Raw genomic sequence first — 22,112 nt, forward strand, 5'->3', positions numbered from 1 at the left:
TACAGATCTACACCGACAACAAGAATGAAAACAAGAACCACAACAAAAAACAAAAACAAAATAGCACTCTTAAAAAATTACAAACCAGCTAGAAAATATTCTGGCAGTGTTTACAAATTAATTGCTATCTTTGTACAAAATTGCTAGATAATGAAAATGTGAGTAGACTACATATCAACTTAAATAAAACGATCGCTATGCACAAATCTATACATATAAACACACATCTAACACTGTTTGACAGCTCATGTGTTGCCCTTTATACATTTTATTTTCTAAGGCTCACGCAGTCATAATTTGCACACTTGTAACTTTTAGCCATTTCATGTGTGAGCTTTAATAGCAGCAACTCAATGGTACCAAGAAACCTGCATACTTAGTACTTAAAGTAACACAAATACTGTAGTACTAACCCACTTTGTGTGCCAGATACTATGTCAAAAAGAAAATGACTAATGCAAACAGAATACAGTATGGACGTCTACTTAATGTACACCAGTTAAGCCCATTAACTGGAAAAAATCTTATGCATGAAGGAACTTTTAAGACTTATTAGTATTCCTTTCATTTTTAAAACAATAAATACGGCATTACATTACGAAAAGTTTTAACGAGAAATTTAACAAAACACACAACAACCTAGCCAGGTGAGCTCAGTCTTGAGACTTTGGAAAAAATCAGCTTTGTGCAGCTGGCGAAGAGAATCACACAAAGCTGCAAGCAGAGGCAGCTAACCAGATGAGATAAATATGGGAAATGGGGAAAAGCTTGGCATAAACGGTTTCCCATACAGGAAAAAACCCCACAGTGCATTTCCAGTAGGCACTTGACACAAAGCTCCCCCTCCCTCCTCCGCCCCATTGCTTCAACTTGGACCACATGGATGTTTTGTACCAAGTCCAGTGTGTGTGAGGGGAGGAGGCTGGGGATGGAGGCCGAAGAAGAAAAAGGAGGATAATCTGCACCTTTGTTTTTCTTCCCAAACATACACCCATGCATACCTACACAAATAGTTTAAAGTGCTGGTGTCATTTGCTTTGACCCCACCACCACTTTGCATATTGTGGAAATCTACCTAGAGTAAACTGGCTGGGGCTTCCGTGGTTTTTCATTTTGTTTTGTATTTTTTCCTCAGGGATATTTCCAATTCAATTAAATACATGAATTGAGTGCCTACTATGTGCCCACCACTGTGTCAGGCACATAGCATTTCAATTTAACTGTTCGTTTTGAGGTTTGTTTTTTCTATGACTCCCTCATTCCCGCAGTCTTTAGCATCCAAGGAATGGATTTGAGGTACTATGCCACATTCCCAGCGGGAGATGGCCATCTCCCCTGGCCAATGGGAAAGCCATTCTTAGACATAACTGGTAGGATTTGCAGCTGACACGAAGCCTCTAACTTGGGACACCATTCCTGAAGAGTAAAGTGGGAGATGCCCTGGCATTCTCTTGCTTCATTGTCTACATCCTGACTTCCCTTGGTCCAACTTACTCCTTCACAGACGAAGGGGAACGGGTTCTGGCCAGGACTATTGCAGCCCCCGACACGGTGGGAGCTCCCGTTCTCACCAGCTTAAGTAAATGCCACGGATAGAATGCCACTCACACAATGGGGATGTCTTTCTCCCTAGAGGCCTCTCCATCTGACCCCATCCTGAGAAGTGGTCTCCCTGAGTGCAGTGTAAGAGAGCCCTTTCCCCGGTCATGGGGGCTGGGAAGCCCAAGGACGGAGGGATTCACACCTGCTGCTCCTTGGGACTGCTATGTCATCTGACCTGGTTCTCTTTCAAATGGGCCACCCATGTCAGCGAGCTTCAGGACCGACTCGCTCCAAGCTCCCCCTCCCAAGAAAGGAAGCAAGATGGGGTAATGCTTCTTGCAGAGGCTGTTCACCTTAGATCACACATGTTTAGATGCTCTGATTAGTAGAGGTTCTCCACCTCTGCTTAAATAATTTGAATTAGCAAAAACTTCTTCAAAGTAAACAATTAAATTGAAATGGTGATGGGTGCCACAGGAATGCTTCAATGGTGGCTAAAATAATAAAAAGTCTAAAACAATCCACAAAGAACTCCTAAGTAGGCATTTGCTACAAATCAACTTTAGACTTACAAATACGTTGGGGACAGGGGAGTGGGAGTGGTTTATGGAGACAGGAAAATCCACAACAGCTTAGAGTGGCAGAACTCTACTATTCTTCTGTATCTGCAACAAATATTTCAAAACAGGTTCTTCATCGAAAGGCTGTGGAGGTTCTCATGACCTCCTAGTGGGACACACGGTCCATAGCTTAAACTGAATTATGACAGTAATTTAAATATTCCTAAGAAGAGCTGAAGAAATCCATTTCATACTTTCGCATGACTTCAAGTTTACAGTTCCCGCAGTTCCATTCCATATTAGCAGACCCCAAAGACATGCATTCTGCGGAGAAGGCACGGCTTGAAATGCTATTAAGGAAGATTGCTGTTCTCGAGTGGGCCAGGTGGCTAGACCCCATTCTACAGCCCATCCGTCAGGCACAGCAAGCCAGTCCGGGAGGGAGGGAGGGAAAGTACGGGTGAGAGACACCTGATTGCACATTTTCTCACTTGCTGACTCATCCAGGAGATTTTGGAGCCTGGGGCAAAGCAGGGCTTTCCCAAGGGAGCCTGCAACTGTGCGTTTAGACAATTTTTTTTTAAATTCATTAAAATGTCAGCTTTTTTCTGAAGTTTGTAGTTTACTTCATGATACTATCTTGGAGGAAGAAGGTAGGAAGGGACAACACTGCATGACAGATGTTCTGGTTCCATAATAAAAAAATAATTGGTTTATAAGGGGAGTTCACACAAAGCATAATCAACTACACATAAAGTCTTCCACCAGTGGGAGCTTTTCCAAATCATAAGCATCAAAGAGATCGCTGATGCCTTCTTCTTCCCCAAGGCTTAGGAGATAGTCTTCTTGGAGCAGGGGAGGCAGTAAGTTCACAAATGGTCCTTCTAGGTTGGAAGGAATTTGGTCCTCAGTCTGCTGTAAAAGGTTGGCTGGGGAGGCCAGAGGAGAAAGGTTTGCCATAGAAATCGAGCAATCACTATGTCCTGAGTTGGTTGAAGCCAAGTCTGAAAGGAGAAAATTGGTGGAAACAAAAACATAAGTTAGGAGAAAATCAAATTAGTTTTTCTGGAAGAATGTACATGTTTGCTGTTACAAATGCACATACCCTCCACTAATAACAGTAAGATGACATCATGATACAGATCGCCTCTTATGCTAACGGGCACGAAAGAGTGATTCGTCCACTTTTCTTTGTTCTAGTCTACTTACTCATCTTTTAACATACCTACTGTTAGCAAACATGAATACAAATAGCTTCCAAGATTAGAGGCTACAAGTTCAAAAACTTTTCTCTGATATTCATTAGTCATCGTACAAAGCAAAACGAAACATACATACTGAAAAGTTGGCTCCCTAGTAGAAACTCACCAATTCTAGTCTGTTTTGAATGACCAGCTTGCTAAAGATACCTCTAAAAATACAAATAATAATATATATCCATTTGGAATTTCTATGGTAAAAAAAAAGGGGGGGCTTCAGTTTTACTTTTTTTTTGCTTGGTATTAAACCAGACCTATTCACTTAAATCACTTCTATTCTTGCTGCTATACGGGGAAACAGTAGGGGAAAAAATTAAATATACATCCCCAATCTGAAACTGAAAAAAAGGACCGCAAAGAGCTTCCTTTGCTGTAGTGACAGTGGTGGGAAGAGTTAGATTTATTTTCCTGGAGTTTTCTTCCCATATCCTCTCACATTGAGGGAAAGAATTAAGATAAAACTTTTTTGACAAAAGGCTTTTCTCTCCAAACTTTTTTCATTTCCCTCTCTAATGATTTCTGCAGCATCATTCAAAGGTGTGTGGTCAAGTGGAGCTAATGATTCACCCAGACAGCTCACAGCTTCACTCCTCATCTCAACCGGTTTTCCAAAACACTGTAAGGAAATGTTTCTGCCAACAGCAAAAGCCTGAAGGGACTCCATTAGGGGTGGAGGAGTCATTTGCCCAAGATCATTATTTTGTTCTGTAAACTAGTCAGAATGCCTTTTTAAGAAATGCTACCTTAACAACAATAATAGAAGACTTTGTATCTTGCCTAGACTTGAGGTTCTGATACAGGATCCTTCTAGTCATCTTCATTTTTCACATAGTTTCCAAATGACAAAAGTGGAATTTTTTACCTTTGGAAGTGGGTTTAGGGATATTCCCATTGTGGTCTTGGTTGTTTGTTTTCATTGGACTGTGTGTTTCAGTCTCTTCTGGACACAAATAAACCTCAATGGGTCCTTGGGTACTTGCCAAATGTATTTGTAGGCTCTGTGAACAGAAGAATAAGAGAAGTTCAGACTGAAAGTTCCTTTAGAAATGGAGACTATAGTAATTTCCATCTAAAAACGGAAAGTAAGGGTAATTTTCATTGTTCATTTTGCTTCTTCACTGGTAGTGCACCTCTATCAACCACTGTCATCCCCTAGAGTGGAGTCAGCAAGCTAGAGCCTGAGGGCCAAATCCAGGCCAAACTGGCTTTGTAAATAAAGTTTTATTGGCACAGAGTCACACCCATTCCCATTGTTTATGTATTGCCTCTGGCTAATTTTTTTTTTCACGCTATACCGGCAGAGTTGTGCAGTTGAGTAGTCCTAACAGAATGTACGGCTCACAAAGCCAAAAATATTTACTGTCTAGGCCCTTTAAAGAAAAAGTTAGCTGACCCCTGCCCTACAGGTGGTGAATTGTGTTCTTTAAATATATTCCTTTGATGCAAACTATTAAAAGGTCCGTGAAATGTTCCAATTACAGTATTTCCATGTTATTATTCCTTTATGGTAGAGCTTTTTTATGTTGAACTTTAATAGCCATTGGATGAACAGTATTCTTAAGTGCTAGGAACTGAGTTTAATAAGAGAATGCAGCACACTAATATTTAAAATTCTTCTCATCTAGGTCATAGAGCTATTATTATCATTTAAGGTGAGAACTCTACCCTAGATGGGAGCTTGCAAAGTTCACTTTTTATTTTCTATTTACTACATTTCCTTATCGTATAGTCTAGGCCTATATTATCCAAGTATTTCTGAAACCAATTGCAAAAATACACTCTCTATTTTCTTACAATAGTCTAGTCTATCAATTAACCCAAAGTCTCATTTGATTTCTTAAAAATAAACATGTTATAAATATTAAATTCTTAAAATGTGCTAATGTAAGTTATGGAGATTTAAACATTTATATCTCTATTCATGGGGTAGACCATATCCATAGTAATCAAGATAAAATTCCCCAATAGTTCAAACCAAGCAGAACCACCAGATAACAAATTATGAAAAAGAGAAAGTACAAGAGAGACAGGGCACCATACACCACTTTGAGTTGAATGCCCAGCTATGTTAAAATTAGACTTTTTGGACGCTCAATACATAAGAAACTGTTGAAATGTTTTTAAAGCTGGGGTTAAGTAAAACAGATGTGAAAGAACAATCAAGTTTTTAGGAGGATACAGACCTTAACCATAAGTCAATGATTCTTTAATTTTAGACATTCCAAAAAGATCTCTGCAGATGAACAAAGACGTAATCTCCTTACCTCTATTGGATCAGGCACTTCAAGTCTTGTTTCTGGAGGGGCTTTCACAACTATAACAGTTTGGTCTTTAAGGCCACTAATTTTTCGAATATCTTGATATGTAACATAAGCTAACGTAATGAGTGTTAAGGAAATCTTCCAACTAATTGCCTCAGATGTAACCATTATGAAGATAACAAAATAGATGCATAGAAACATTTTAAAGTATTTTATGACTTACAAGAATATATCTGTGTCTCTCTCTAGATCTTTAAATATTTGAGATCTCCCATGAATCTTCCTTTCTGGTTGATATTTTAAACAACAGGAGAAATGTATAGCTTTTTCCTGCCCATTTCTAAAAAGTCCAAGGTTATTTAAAATATTAAAATAAACACAGAAACAAAATAGTTAAAATAAACTCTCAAAAGAAAACCAAAACCCAATTTGGTCAGGGATTTTCACAGCAGCTTTCTCTGGAGCACAGCTAGTCCATGAACTCCAATGCAGTGTTCTGTCACTCAAATTGAATGACGGCAGATCCCAATTTACAGAAGAAATTTAAGCTCTATTAACCATAATTTCTTGGAAATTCCAGTAACTTCTACATGCTACTTGACTATTAGCAAGAGTCAGCAACCAACCAAACAAATGAATGAGTAGCAAATAGATATTATTAGTGGAAGAACTCAGAATACTGCTCAGGCAGATAGCTTGTTTTTCTTAAGTGCACCTGGGCTGGTTGTGATTATATATTGCCTACTGATAAGAGTGTCATTATTTCTCTGTTAGAAAAATTATCCTTTGTATGATATTATTAACTATCAATATTTCAGTGTTCACACGGAGGTAAGCATCTTCCAGATGCTCTGCAACCTGAATGAATTCGAGAAACACTGATTTAGGAAAAGAGAGCAGAATAATATTTCAGTACTCTTGGTAGTTACTTCTGAGCACTGAACAATTCTTTTAAGTGCCCTGGCAGCCAAACCTAAGAGGATATCATGAAAGAATATGGTACTTATTATATGTTATATTATATATATTGTTATATGTATACATATATAAATAAATGTTAACACACAGGTATATATTTGTTATATATACATATACTGTTATATATAACAGTATTCATGCAAGCTTGCTTAAAAGAGAATAGGTTGCATAGCTTTCTTATATAAGGGACATGGAGTAACATAACTAATGTAAAATGTCTTTAGCCAGCTGCTTTTTTTATATCAACCCACAAAAAATGCCTAGGATAAAACAGCAAATCACAATTCAATGAAGGCATTTCTGCAGGTAATATAATATAGCAAATAGAGTCTGTGATCTAACATAGTTAATACAGAAATAGGGCTTAGAGAGCCTAGAGAAAATGATGTCCCTTAGAATAGTAGCTTTTCATTAGAAATTGAAGGAAGCTATGAACCTACTCTTCAGAAAAAAAGCACATTCACCCAAAATCTGCATATACACTTAGGGGCGTCTATCACAGACTATCTTCTTTAAGTCTCAATAGTTGAGACAACAGCTAATTCAGCACTGAGCTTGAGATAGGACAGCTCGTGCAGGATTCTGGGTTTCAGGTCACTATTTATCTCATCAAGGAAGCCAACGGGTGCCTTTATAGAAGACTTGACAGTCCTGAGTTTTTACTGAGAACACTGGGGAAACTGATAACCAGGTACTTACCCCACAGCCTGCTGTCAAAAAGCTATGTGACAAGAACTTATTAAAATAAAAACTCATCTACAATTACTCAACATGCTGCAGGAAGGAAAATTTCAACACATTTGTGAACAAGCTGTACCAAATTCGGAACTGAATGGTGAATTGAAATAAATTGTGCAAACATGTTCTTTAATCTGACAAACTTAAAAGTGCTTCCATGTGGCTCCCTCCTGAATTTGCTTCTTGAGTTGGCAGCCCCCTGCAAGGAAGGTTTCATTTTCTGCAACAAAGGCCCCAGAGAAAGCTAATGTAGGTGACAACGCTATAAGCTACATGTTCTGGAAAGCTGCCAATCATGTGTAACCACCACATCTCCTCCTCAACGGGGCTCCCAACTAAACAATGAATGAAATAACCCCACCAGAGCTATTCTTGTTTCTTCCCCTGTAAACTCACTCTGGCCACCATCAGGGGCTCAAATCATCACACCTCTTCTCCACCTCACTAATCATCAGCTGACAAGGTTAATCCTTTGGTCAACAGGAAATGAACAACGGTAGTTTCAAAAAACTGCCTGAATTGGAAAATAATTATCCCCATACCCTCTAAGGGAAAGCCTGGAGATGAGACACTAGAAGACACTGGGCAGGACACATTTTATTTTCTACCTAACAAAGGGTAAATGTGGAATAATCAGAAGTTTGGAACTAAAATTAGAGATGAAGTAACTTAAAATATGGGTTTTGTCTTCTACTAATCACTGAGAATATTGAAAATTTTGTCAACATAATGAAGTAATCTCTCTCTTCTTTTATCTGAAATGAGATGATGAACAGTAGGTTTTCCTGGGATGGTCAACAGATTGTCAGCCAGCTGAGAACAAGAATTGGCTTTTTATGTTTTTATTTCCAAGGACTAATGTTTGTAGTTGAATGGATAAATTAAGATTTCTCAGGCCTTGGGGTGCTTCTGAAATCAGTTTTTGGTGTTGTGAATCAGCATAATGCACTTAAAAAGTTACAGAATGATTTTTCTACACTCTTTCAGTTCCTTCAACTATAGTTCAATCAGACAGATTCAACAAATTCCAATTGCTCCAATATCTGATGAAAAGAAAATAGAACGCGAGAACCCCAATAGTGACAGCTAACACCCACCAAAAATCTGGGAAGCCAAAGATGAATCTGCTGAATGTTGTCATTAATGTTAATCCTGACACATCACGTACCTTATAATAGCGTTGCCTTACGCTATGAGTGTATCCATATGTCCCAACCACACGTGAATAAAGTGCTTTAAAAAACAGTTCCCACCTGGTTATCAAAGTAGATATGATAGGATCCAGTCCATGACTATCTTTCCATAAATACTGACTCCTAAGACACAGATAAGTGGGCTTACACACACACACACACACACACACACACACACACTTACTTGCATGAAACCAGAGTAAAATTCTACCTTGTGCATAAAAGTCAGATTGTCAACTCTGGAAATAGTCTAGAAGGCACTAACTCCCAGTGAACAGGTGGCACAAAGGATATCTTTTATTCTCTGAATCCTCGGTTAACAGTTTGAGGTCCAGGGTGCAGCTTTGGATCAGTTCATCTAATTTCTTCTCCTCCTGACTGAGCTCGGTCACTTCCTTTGACAGGCCTTGACACTGGGCCAGCATGCCCCCATCCTCAGACAGACTGCAGCCCCTAGAAGCCCAAACACAGACTCTTCATGGCTACTTGAGAGGCCAAAGGGGAGAGGTGAAAGGGAGGGCAGGGAGAAACGGTCCTTTGGGTAAATATCCCCTCTTGATACAGGAGGTCACACTGCTTATTAGCCAAGTGTTAAAATTAGAACAATTATACATATTTTTTCATATGTATAGTCCCTCCCTTTTCACACCAGAGAAATTAAGTGAAAAAACACTGCTATCTTCAGGTTTCTTTCCTCCAGAGGAGGCCTGCTTCTTCAGAAGGCTCCAATTCAAAGGGCACAAGGAGGGAGCTCCTTCCTGCCACATGCCTCCCAGGGGGGAAAAAGAAAGAAAGGAGAGAAAAAAGGATGGAAAGACATAGAAAGATAGATTTCTGAGGGTCTTACACCAACATCTGAAAAGGAAAAGGAGGTTAAGGAAAGAGGCAGATGTGCTGTACACAAGAACAAAGAGCAGTACTCAACAGGTTTCTCTAAATCACAGGCCGAAATGGGTCACTGAATCATCACAAAATTCCACAAAAGTACAAAAAAGTTATCTGTTCATTTTACCATGTTTGAAGTAGTATTTTTTCAAAGCCACCTATAACAGATTTATTCCTTCCAATAATGCTTTAATAGTTCCTTCTAAAATACTGGCTGTTCTAGTGCTCTGTCCATAATTCACAAATGACATTACCATACATTTAATCACAGATGTGGGTGTATAGGTGACAAGTGTTATCATCCCCGCTTTCCAGAAGGAACTGAGGCATTTAAGTCTTGCCTTAATTTACACAGAGAGTTAATCTGCTATTAGAACCATGGACAAAGATACCTGAGATTGCGCATATACACCGATGTGTCAACACATAGCCATAGTTAATTTCCAAACTCCTACTAGAGACAAGCCAAAGACATGTGTAAGTGTGTATTAGATTACACACGTGTGCACACATGTGGACATCATGGAACAGATGAACAGCATTCTACATTTAATCCCAGGATCCTCATTGCTTGAGGCTAATGCAATATAAACCCTTTCATCTCTGATAGTATCTAAACAAAAGGTTTCTTTGTAAAGAGACTCTGAACTTCTGGCTGAGGGGTTGAGGAGAGAAGCGAGAAGGAGTGAGAAGAAAAGAGTAGGTGAGAGAAGATATGAAGCGCAGCATGAATGTGAAAGCTGGGGCTAGAAGAAAGGCAGATGCAGCCTGAAAGGACCCCATCAGAGCCAGGGAACGGGGGCAGGGGGGCGCCACTCATACTCACATCCACTGCACGTTGTTTTTAGACTTCTTCTTAATGAGGTGGATCCCTTCCAGGACATTGGTGATGTCATAAATCCTTCTCTTCTGCACTTTCAGCACCTCTGCTGCCTTGTTCAAATCCAAGACCCCATCAGGTGACTGGCTCAGTAGCTGAATGAACTTCTTGGTGAGCAGACCAAGTGATGTATCATACCGTGTTTTTTCTGAGGGAGATTTTGGAGCTTAAAGAAAAACAAAAACCGAGCGGGTGGGGGATAGGGGGAAAGGTAAAGAAATGAAGGGTTTCTTTGCAGTTAAGCAAGCCCTCTTTCCCACTGCAGCCCAAGTATTAGTATTGGAAGCAAAGCCGTTGTTGCTGTTGTTTTGGTTAAGTAATAAAAAGCTATGAAATTGCTTTATTAGACAGGGAAGAGACAGTAAAAATTCCTGATTGATGAAAGCATTTTACTGTGAATTTCTCAGTAGTTTCTACTTTGGCTTACCCTACTCCCTGGGTCTAGTGAAGTATCTCACTCACAGTTGGTGCTCAAAAATATCTGTTGAATGAATGAAAAAGTGCTGTAGCCTTGTGGGATCAGCACATGTGGAGCCTAACCTGATGGGGCCAGGCTACGAATCTCTCCAGCACTTCATGACGGGCTCAGATGGACCCAACTTTAACTGGCCTCTCAGACTCCAGTGTCTGTGTGTGTAAAAAACTTGTTCACCAAATTTTCAAATAGTGCTTCATTTGGATGAAGAATACCTAGAAAGTCTTTCAATCAAATCTCTCCATCTCTCTTGAATGAAATATCCTTATTTAATATGACATTTATTCTTTTAAAGGTGCACAGGTCAAGGGTTTAATTGAGCATTGCACACAATTTGTGGATTGCTTAATTCGTAAACTTCAGAAAAGGAGAGAACAAAGTCTAATTTAGCCTTTACATTAAATGCCAAAGACATAAAGGACTACTTAGCTATTTCCAACCTACTTTTCTCTCTCTCCCAAAAGAAACAATGATTGTATTCGGTGGAAAGGGAAATTGCAATCAAGCTGCAATTGATTGGTCTCAATCAATTCTCATGCTGCCACCATATGCTGAGCTGGAGATTGAGGCTGGCACAGACATCACCGACTCTGGCACAGTTCCTCGACACCCAGTTAGCCTCAGTCTCTGAAGTCATGTCCAATAAGGAAAGTTAACATTAAATTTGATTATAGAACGGTGCTGAAGAGCTTGTCTTCTGAGTTGAAAAATGAATCTGCACCCATTTAAAGAGGCCTCCCCTTAAGTCAGTGTTTAGTACTGGAGTGACTCTGTAAACTTTTCGCTGGCTGTCTGCAGACACTGTATTTATTTTTTGGATAGGCACAGACAGAAATGAAAAAGAACAAAACATGCCAAAATTATCCACACCTTGGCAGCCTTTTAGCCACAAGCTTTGAAAGTTGGGAAGCCCACACCAAAGAGAGTCAGAGATGAAAGAATCCTTACTTTTTGGACTATCTGGACTTCGTAGCGCAGCTCTTCCTTTGCCCTTGGGGGTTTTTAAACCATCTGAGAGGTACTGATGACCGCTTTCTCCTAGCTCCAGCCTTCGCTTTGCCTGTAGGAAGAAAGCACAATAGTTCGTCGCTGGTCCCACGGACAATCACAAGGAGCGAGGCTGCCTGTGATTGGGCCCCAGCCAAATGCTGCAGGATCCTACCACCTCTCACCACCCCTGCCCCTCCTCACTGAGGATCGTGTCATTCCCTACAGCCAGGGCTACAGTCAGGGTTCCGGCTCTGGGGGCTGGGCTGTCACGCAAACTCCCTCTTCACCTGCGATGATTATCTGTCTACACTCAGATCAACAAATCCAACGATCCTTTAGGATCAGGTTCAGGAGCCACTTTGTCATTTATTCACTGGTTCAACATATGTGCCGGGCATGGGGCTAGATACTGAGAATCCAGTAGACATTGTGGAACTTAAATTCAGTTTTTCCCAGCAAAGCTTTGCTGCCTATCTCCATCTCTGACCGGGGTGGGAGCCCCTTCCTTGTGCTCCCCAAACACTCTGTGTTTATGTGTATCCTAACACTAACTGGATATAAGAGTTATTTTACTTATCTGTTTCTCATTTCCTTTAAGGCAGGGACTGTGTCCCATTTATCTTTGTATACCTAGGGCTTGGCACAGAGCCTGGGTTTCTGTAGGTATTCAATCACTCTCTCTCCATATATATTCAATGAAAGAAAGAGTGATTGAACAGTAACGCAACTAGTCACAGACTACAAATGGTCATTCATCAGAATAACAAATATTGCAAACACTCAATCTTGGGCTTCAACTAGTATTACCTTCTTCATTTTGTCATCAAACCCGGCAAGTAAGTCCTCACCTAAGTTTTTGATTTAATTTCATGTTACAAGTATCCTCTTAGTATCGTCTATGTACTGGGCATTGGGCTTAGGGAACAGAGTTAAGCAAGCTAGATAAGAGTTCCTGTCTTCCTAGTGCTTAAAGTCCAGGAGAGAAGATAGATAACTAAATAAGTAATTGCTGAGTACTCGCTATATGGGTGTGATGGGTGTTCAGACGGAAGGGGCACCAACTAGACACCCTACATGGCAATGTGTATTTAGGCTCATTTTAGCACAGATCTTCTAATGAGGAGATTCACAACTTCAAAATAACTCCCCATGACATAGAAACAGAAGGAATAACTTATCAGCTGATGACAGATATCCAGCTTCTCTATGGAAAGTTATCAGCTAAACTTGTTCTGTTCACTACAGTATCCACTAGCCACATGTAGCTCATCCAAACTGACATGTGTTGTAAGCGTGAAATACACACTGGATTTTGAAAACTTAGCACAAAAAAGGGTAAAATATCTCATTAATAATTTTCATATCGATTACATGTTAAAACAATAATATTTTGGCTTTATAAAATATTATTAAATAAGCTAGCATTAAAATTATTTCACCTGTTTCCTTTTATACGTATTTTTTTACTATGTGGCTCGCTTTTGTGGCATACATTATCTTTCTATTGGGCAATGCTGAGCTAAACATCACTCTAAAGGCCTAGGAATGATAATTAGCAAATTTATTTTCTTAATTTTCCCCTCTCACATATTCTGTCAAATCCTCGTGTGGGCCTGTTGTTTTGGCTGGACCAGCAAACATTCTCTCTTCGTTGAGCAAAAGCTCCCTGACTGCTCTTTGGGGAGAACACCTCCCCTCTCACAGCCTAAGTGCGTTTGTGCACCCAGGTGATCCAGGCCTGGCTGCTGACCACTGTCCCACCTCTGCCACTGACTGGTCGGGGTGGCACATGAGCAAAGCTGGGTGCACAAAGGCCAACGCCAGGAAATTTTCTGGAACTACCGGCAAGAAGAGGGTGTGCCTTCCCAGTAAGGTTGATAAGCTGGTAGCTGGAAGCCACCTGCGAATGGAGCCTCCACAGGGGAAAGCAGAGTGGAGAAATGGAGAGAAAGGGGTCTGAGACCATCATTCCAAACTCTGGATCAGGTCCTACACTGGGGGCAACAGTTGGTCTTCCCCAGACTTGTCAGTTACATTAGCCAATCAAATCTCCTTTTTGCTTAAAGCACTTTGAGTTGGGGACCTCCAAGGGTGGTGTTGCAAGTGTCAGCCTGTGGAAGTGGCTGAGTCAAGATGGGCTGTGGTGCAATGCATAGCTGGCAAGCCTTGTTAGAGTGGCAGAGTGTGTTGGTCACTTCTTGTGGCCTTCAAAAAATTATAGAGACAAGTTTTATTTGAGGCTTACCTAAAAGTAGAGAAGAAGAAAACAGCTTTGCTATGGAGCTTTTTCTTTCTATAGAAAGCAATCCAAGAAGATATAAAGCTGTATTCTCTGCCCGTGCTCAAGTCCACAGAAGAAACGTAAAATGGGAAAAGGGTTTGGGACCCAGCACTCTTGGGCCCCTAAGGCTGCATTCTCCTTGAACCCTCACAATAAAGAACCATCTACTGGCCAGCAGTCTGGGCATATTAGTTTTGCCTCCCCACCCCAGGCTATTATTTCAAATTGCTTTGAGGCAAAGGGCTATGGAAGCAGTAAGCTGTAGGCTGGGGAAATTCCAGAGATGTGTTGCTAAGAAACTGCGATCCAACTTCAAGGACCAGGACTAGTCAGGATATGTGACTTTGGTTACCAAGCACCAAACCATATAGTTGACCAAATCTAAATACTAGGCAGAAAATCTACTGAATTTTAAAGGCACTTCTATTGTCAGAGAATCCTTAAGTCTAGAAAGCAAAGGCCTATGATATCTCAGCCTCTAATGGAATCAATCACTAAGCCTACAAATCTACACCAAAAAGAAATGAGCTGTGAAAGAAGGGGAGCCCCACAAAACCCTCCCAGAGGGCAGGAATTGGGGAGGCCATCTTGGCTCCACAAGCAAGTCATGTCCCCACCAGGTCCCCAAGTGCCTGCTATTCCTGTTGAGGACATCACGTGCCACAGGAGGGAGGTGACCACTGTGTGTCATTTCCCCTTTTCCAAATGGATGTTTCTGTTGGGTTATCCTGTTATCTTTCATCCACTGTTTACTGAATGGAGGCTGAACTGGACCACATAGCACTTGTAGATCCTAGATCTGAGGATGGGTACAATAATTGGGTCTCTTTTGCGGAAAGGCTAAAAATTTTGATAGATGATGGAGCAGTATTACTTTAATGCTTACTTTAGCAAATTCAAGCACTCATGCTAGGTAAAACAAACAGAAAATCAGATGGGAGGATTTACACAATGTGGGTAGTCTCTGCCTACACCCCTTTGCCCTGGGCTGAGCACCAGGGCGGATGAAAATCTCCTCTCTCGAATGTCTCAATTTTTGTTTGCTCTTAGTGTGAACATCTCGCTGAACTGAGAGTTACTCTGTTTATAACCAGATCTTCATATTACATGGCCCCTACCAGTAAAGTAACTAATCTATCTGGTGCTCAACAGAAGGCCCAGCCATGTGGTTCTAAGCAGGAGTAAAGGCTGGACAGGAGAGATGCTATGAAGATCACCCACAGCGCATCTTCCTGTGGTATTATCAAGGGTAGTTTTACTAAAAATGAGGTATGTGCTAACTTCAGAACCTCAACTCCAACTAAGACAACACGCCTCTGTAATGAAGCACTTGCACTGTTAAGTATGTCTGAAAACATATATATGAAAATAATAGGAATAACTGTCAGGAGCCAAGCAGTGGGCTGTGGGGAACATCCATAGCTCCTGCCTGCCCTGCATTTGTCGTCCCTCTTTTTTCCTTTGCCGAAGGAACTTCTCCTGTAGTTCTTAGTTCTGGTGGTTTCTTTGTCTCCAAGCCTGAAAACAAAAGCCCTGACATTGCCCAACATCTTAGGCTGACCCTTCCCATCAAAGCGACAAAGGTGAGTTCATAATCTAGGCCCACTAATCAGTGTATTCCAGTCCATTGGCTAATGCAACTGGTTTAGGGATGGGCTCATGACCAAAGCAGGATGAATCAGTCAATGCTGGGATTTTTGTTGGAAAGCACTGGGTTCTTTTCACTGAGAGTTATTAGGCTGGTAGGACATAAGCCTGGAGCTACCTGGGAACTGAGCCAACATAGAAGAAAGTAGAGTTAAGAGCTGGAGAGAGACCGAGTCCTAATGCCTTCAAGCGAGGTGCCAGACACGGCGATGCCCAAAGGAAGATCTACCCAAGACTTTCATTTGTGGGGCCGGCCCGGTGGCTTAGCAGTTAAGTGCGTGAGCTCCGCTGCTGGCGGCCCGGGTTTGGATCCCAGGCGCGCACCGACGCACGGCTTCTCCAGCCATGCTGAGGCCGCGTCCCACATACAGCAACTAGAAGGATGTGCAGCTATGACATACAACTATCTACTGGGGCTTTGGGGGAAAAACAAATAAATAAAATCTTTAAAAAAAAAAAAAAAAAAAAGACTTTCATTTGTGTGAGCCAACACATTCCCTTTTTAGGTAGAAGACAACTGAGTTAGATTACTGCCACTTGCAACCATGAGTCCTGATAGATATAGCCTTTTAGTCTTAACTATAACACAATGAACATTTGAGCGCTCACAATATATCATGCACCATGTTAATTGCTTTCCATTTGATTATGTTATCTCATTTTCAGAACAACGCCAAAAGGTAGTTGTTATTATTTTTTCCTATTTTACAGGAGAAAATGGAGGTTTAGAGTGCTTAAATAACTTTTCCAAGATCCCACAGTCAGTAAATATGCCTACTCCAAAGTCCGTGCTTATAACCACTTCATGAAATGATTGTGAAAAATTGCCATATAAAAATATTGGAAGATACATTAAATTGGTACCACCTTACTTTATGATAAACTTAAAGAGTTTTATTTTATTCATAATTTTTAAAAACTTTCCTTTACATAATAAATGCACGTGGTAATTCAAATAGCACAAATGGATATACAGGGACAGTAAATATTTCTCCCACTCCTCATCCCCAGTTCCCTTCCTCAAAGGCAAACACTATGAAGTTACTTCAATATCCCTTAGATAGTCTATGTAAATACAGGTACATATATAGATATATACCACCACCTTATAAAAAATTTTCACACAAATGGTAGCAAACCATATACTATCTATTAATAACACATCTTGAAGTTTGATCCTTATCAGTATACATAGAATGATCTTATTTTTCACAGCTGCATAACACTGTATTAATTAATATACCATGATTTTTTTACTTAACCAGACATCTACTAATGGACATTCAACACTCCTTTACTGTAACCATTTTCCCAATAAATATCCACGATGGCATTAGAGGGTAGGTATTACTATATCCATCTTGCACTGAGGCCGAGAAGTTAAGGTTTACCTAAACCTTAGTCTCAGTTAATAAGTCACAGACACCAGAATTTGAACCCACATCTGTTCAGATAATTTGTCAGTGACCATGACTTCCCTGGACTGATTGAGATGTCCCTGTTCTGCTATCACAGCAACTTTTGGGCTGCCAATGCAGCAGGATTTTACCATCATAACACATGTATGCTCCAGGTTTCCTCCTGGACCATGAGCTCAGGTCTTAAGCAGCTTAGTTTCCCCAGAGTTTTGCATACGGCATGCACTCAGTCAAATTTACTTATTTATTTTGAATGAACCAAGGAATAAATTCCCAAAGTCTCTTGACAGGTACAAAGTCTCTTGACAGGTAAATCACTAAGATCCAACATTACCAACCTGTAAGGGGGATATTTAAATATATGTTTGTATATATGTATACGTATGTGTAGATGTGTATATGGGTTTGTACTTGTCTCTGAATATGCTGGAAATTAATCTCTACATATTTGGAAAGATTTTCAAGAAATATAAAAGGGAAAAATTAAAGTTGCAGAAAGACCTGTATAAAATGATCTCATGGGGTAAAAAACTATAAAACTATAGACCTCACTATAAAATTTTCCATGTATCCATAGAGAAAATAAGTCTGGAAAGATCCACATCAAATGTTAATGGAGGTTATCTCTGAGAAGTAAAATTAAATATGGGGTAACAATTTCGTGTTTATAGTTCTATAATATTTGATTGGCTTTTACAAAGTGATGTGTCTATACACACGTTAAATTTTTACCTTTCAAACTAGCAATTCCACTTCCTAGAGCATATTCTGAGAACTATGTTGTTTCTATGGTTGTCTATCAAAAACAGCACAGCCAGTTCCTTGAATATTTATATTTTTCCACATATGTCCAACATAAATGGCCAATCTCAGAAGAAAATTTCAGTAAGTTATTGTATATATATATAACAGAGTATTATGCAATTAATAATGATGTACATCTACATATGTAAGTTTTTTTTAAAAAAGCAGCTATGAATAGTAAAATTGTATTTTGGTGGGAAAATTATATGCATAGAAAGAAAGTATTAAGGATCTATACCAAATAGTTTGAGTGTTAATCTTTGGATGGTAGGATTATGGTGATTTTATTTTCTTCTTCTTAGCTTTTTATTTCTAAATCACTTTAAAGTGAGCATGGATTACTTGCATAACAAGAAAAACAAAAATCATTTCCGTTTGGGGTTAAACAAAAGTCAGGTGGTTTACACTCATTCAGTGCGTATGGTTTGAGCATTATGGGTAGGGGTTCAAAACAGAAATGGGATCTGCTACCAGAACGGGCATCCCAGCTTCAAGGTGAGAAGGGAAGCGGTGTTCTTATCTACCATCCAACTGAGCCACAGGAAAAAACTGAATCAAGAAGAAGGCCTGGCCTGCTGTAGGTTAACAAACCGTGAACACTAAAATAAACTCTGTTTACCTCAGTTAATGGGAGATCTGGGCAAGGGAAAGAACTAGATATGTGATACATTTTATCTCAAGGCCAAAGATGAGACAGGGCATTTTGAGCAGAGGAAGAAGGGAAATAGAAGAAAATGGAAATTAAATAAAAAGAATGAGGATCAGGTTAAGTACATTAGTGAAATAATCCAAAGGAGGGAATCTCCAGCTTGAGCCCAGACCACAGCTGAATCTCCCTTGGATTCTGGCCATTAGGTCAGTGGGTTAGGACACGAGGATTTTAAGAAAAGAATACCTAGTTTCCAGTTGTGACTATATATTAACTCAATCTGGTTAACCATTTTAAAATCCATTCAGATATTTATTAAGTGCCTGCTGTGTACCAGGCCCTGTACAGGCAGATGATTATAAAGGTGACATGGTGGTCCCTGCTACAAAAGAGTGTACAGGCCAACAAATAAGAGGAAATGCATGATAAATACTGCAATGCGTCCATGGCTGGGGGCAGTAGGGCAGGTAGGAGGGTTGGATGGAGAAGCGGGTGGGAATCTGGAGAGACCGGTTAGAGGTGATGGTGCTTGAACCAAGTCTTGGAAGGCAAATGGGCTCTGTCCTGCAGAGAAGAGAGTGGTAGTCAGGGGGACTTGAGCCAGCTGTCCAAGCTTCTGCTTGTGCTTGGAAGGGCCTTGGTTTGGAGGTGCTGGTGGCAAGGGAGGGGCTTTGGTGCAGAGAATGAAGAAGTGAGCCAGAGATCATGAGCCCTTGCATGCCAGGCTAATAACCACACTCCCAGTGTCAACCTTTCATTCACGTGAGGTTACCTAAGATGAAGAGCTCTAAGGTCTTCTCTGGCTTTTTTCAGCGAGAGGTAAGGTAAGTTCAGAATCTAACAAGGGCAGTGTCTCTGTGATCTATTAGGTGAGACGCCTCATCAGAAACCAAATTATCTCAGAACTGGTGAGCTGACCAGGCATGCAGGAAGCCCTGATGGAGGCATGTGGCAACAGGAGGAGCGAGTGTGCATTTTATCTTGTGGAGATTTCCCCTTAAATCTCACATCCCAGCCGCCACCAGGTGGTGAGCAGAACATCTTCCTCTTCTCTCTCAGATGTGTCCCCCTCAGAGGTGTCCCCTTCCACGCTTGCCTCACTGCCCCAGCTAAATTCCCCCATCATTTCTCAGTGGATTAATAGAATGGACCCCAAACTTGGCCATTTTGATTTTGATTTTTTTTTGTATGAGGAAGATTAGTCCTGAGCTAACATCTGTGCCCATCTTCCTCTACTTTATAAGGGACGCCGCCACAGCATGGCTTGACAAGCGGTACGTTGTCCTCGCCCAGGATCCGAACCTGCGAACCCCGGCTGTCCCCCAAGCAGAGCGCGCGATCTTAACTGCTACACCACCGGGGCAGCCCCTTCTTTTGATTTTTAAACTACCCGCCTAGGGTATTTTAACTTCACTGTAACTTGCATTTGTGGACTAGTTTTGGCATCTAACCACATGCATGTGAATGTTTCTAAAGGAAAAGGAATCTCAAACTGACCCACAACTTTTAGAATAGAAGCCATTTACTGATGAACTAGTGACTGCCTTCCTTTCTATATACATTTATTTTGTTTTTGAGAATAATCTAGGGGCCGGCCCGGTGGCACAAGTGGTTAAGTGCACGGGCTCCACTGTGGCGGCCCAGGGTTCGCCGGTTTGGATCCCGGGGGCACACCGATGCACCGCTTGTTAGGCCATGCTGTGGTGGCATCCTATGTAAAGTGGAGGAAGATGGGCACGGATGTTAGCCCAGGGCCAGTCTTCCTCAGCAAAAAGAGGAGGATTGGCAGATGTTAGCTCAGGGCTGATCTTCCTCACACACAAAAATAAAATAAAATAAAAACTCTTTGCCTAACCTTTGATCCCAAAGATTAAAAAAAAAAAAGAAGAATAATTTAATACAATTTAAAAATAAATAGATGCACATGATTTTTAAAAATCCACTAGCTCAGAGAACCTATAATGGCTACCTCCCCAGGGGAACCAATTTTATTATTTCTCTTGGTGGTCACCACTGTATCTGTAATAAGCTTTCACAGCTATTTCTCAGTTTAGACATATTAATTATATGTAGACTTCCTTCAGTGATACTACACCCACCTTTCTTCCATCCTTTCTCCCAATAGTTACATCACTATTTTGTTTAAATTAAAAACCAGTGCTGTGCATTTTTACTATATAAATATCATTCCCGCAGAGTCAAATAGTATGCTGAGATTGCATTTCCATTCTTGTAAAGCCTATTTGTTTTCTTTGGAATTTGCTGTTGTCTTTCCTGATTGTTGGCATCATATGCCTTCACCACATCCTCAACTTTTTCCACTTCTCTATCATATCAGATATTCTACCAAGTCCCTACTTTTTCTCCTTCCCAAAGCTCTTGGACCTCCTGCTGTCTGGACCCTAGACAGACTGTTCTCCAGGCCTGTTGCATGGCTGTCATTCTGCAATTTTCCCTCACTGCATCCAGTGTTGAAGCCTGAGGTAGACCTTTGTCATTTTATCTTACTGCCCAGGCTCTGAACCTTCCCTCCTGTGGTTAGGAAATTCCCCACTTTGTCAGTCTTGGTGGGAGGGATAGCCACCTTCCTACCATAAAACCTGAAGACTCCCAATGCTCTTTCCAGCTTGCCCAGAACCTGGGCAAGGGCTTGTTGACAGGCAGACACACCTACCCTGGATTTGGAGTCTGGAGTTGCTCCTGCAAAGCAGAGCAATGGTGATGGCTGTGGGAGCCTGGGAGAAGTGACTAGTGTTGCTGGACTTGTTCTGTGGTTTGATGTTTTAGCTGTGGTTCTGGCTATTGATCCTTCTTTGTTCCTGCCTGTTCTCCAATCCTGGTTCTCTAATCTTCCTGACAATTCAGTGGGTTATCCAATATCCTTTCAATAAATTCCTTTTCTGCTTAAGTTGGCCAGACTTGGTTTCTGTTGCTTGCAACAGTCAGTTTCCTGTTTCCCATGGTTAATCAGTTGTTTCCCTGGAACACATCCGAACAGTAGTATGGAGGAGAAAATTTTAGTCTTATATATCTCAAATGTGTATTTCACCCTCATACTTGATAGTTTGGCTTAAGTAAAGAGTTTAAGGTGGAACATCAGTTGCCCTCAGAACTCTGAAGGTACTGCTCCAGTGGTTTTTATACTGTGTTGATGATGAGAAACCTGTCACCACTGATTCTCATTCCTTTGAAGCTATTCGATTTTTTTTTTTGTGAGGAAGATCAGCCCTGAGCTAACATCCAATGCCAATCCTCCTCTTTTTTGCTGAGGAAGATTGGCCCTGGGCTAACATCCGTGCCCATCTTCCTCTACTTTATATGCGACGCCACCACAGCATGGCCTGACAAGGGGTGCGTTGGTGTGCGCCCAGGATCTGAGCCTGCGAACCCCGGGCCACCCGCTGAAGCAGAGCGTGCACACTTAACCGCTGTGCCACCAGGCTGGCTACAGAAGCTATTCGATTTTTAACCTCTCTGCAAGCTTCCAGGCCTGTCCTATGTTTATTGTAAAATTTCATAACATGTGTTCAGGTGTGCGTCTTTTCTCATTCA

At 40.9% G+C, this 22,112-nt stretch overlaps 1 protein-coding gene across 1 annotated transcript in view; it reads right to left on the bottom strand.

Annotated features, from left to right (window-relative positions):
* Window positions 1–217: 217 nt before the first annotated feature.
* The window catches only part of E2F3 (E2F transcription factor 3), a 75,849-nt gene continuing 53,954 nt past the window's right edge, over window positions 218–22,112 (bottom strand). The window contains exons 2-7 of the mRNA XM_058555176.1: window positions 11,720–11,831; window positions 10,243–10,444; window positions 8,826–8,984; window positions 5,626–5,740; window positions 4,224–4,359; window positions 218–3,106 (exon numbers count right to left, since the gene is read on the bottom strand). Coding sequence (XP_058411159.1) covers window positions 2,844–3,106; window positions 4,224–4,359; window positions 5,626–5,740; window positions 8,826–8,984; window positions 10,243–10,444; window positions 11,720–11,831 — 987 coding nt within the window. The 3' untranslated portion in view covers window positions 218–2,843. The remainder of the gene's footprint in view (window positions 3,107–4,223; window positions 4,360–5,625; window positions 5,741–8,825; window positions 8,985–10,242; window positions 10,445–11,719; window positions 11,832–22,112) is intronic.

This window comes from Diceros bicornis, chromosome 14 (genome assembly GCF_020826845.1).
Source record: "Diceros bicornis minor isolate mBicDic1 chromosome 14, mDicBic1.mat.cur, whole genome shotgun sequence".
Classification (NCBI taxonomy): Eukaryota; Metazoa; Chordata; class Mammalia; order Perissodactyla; family Rhinocerotidae; genus Diceros; species Diceros bicornis.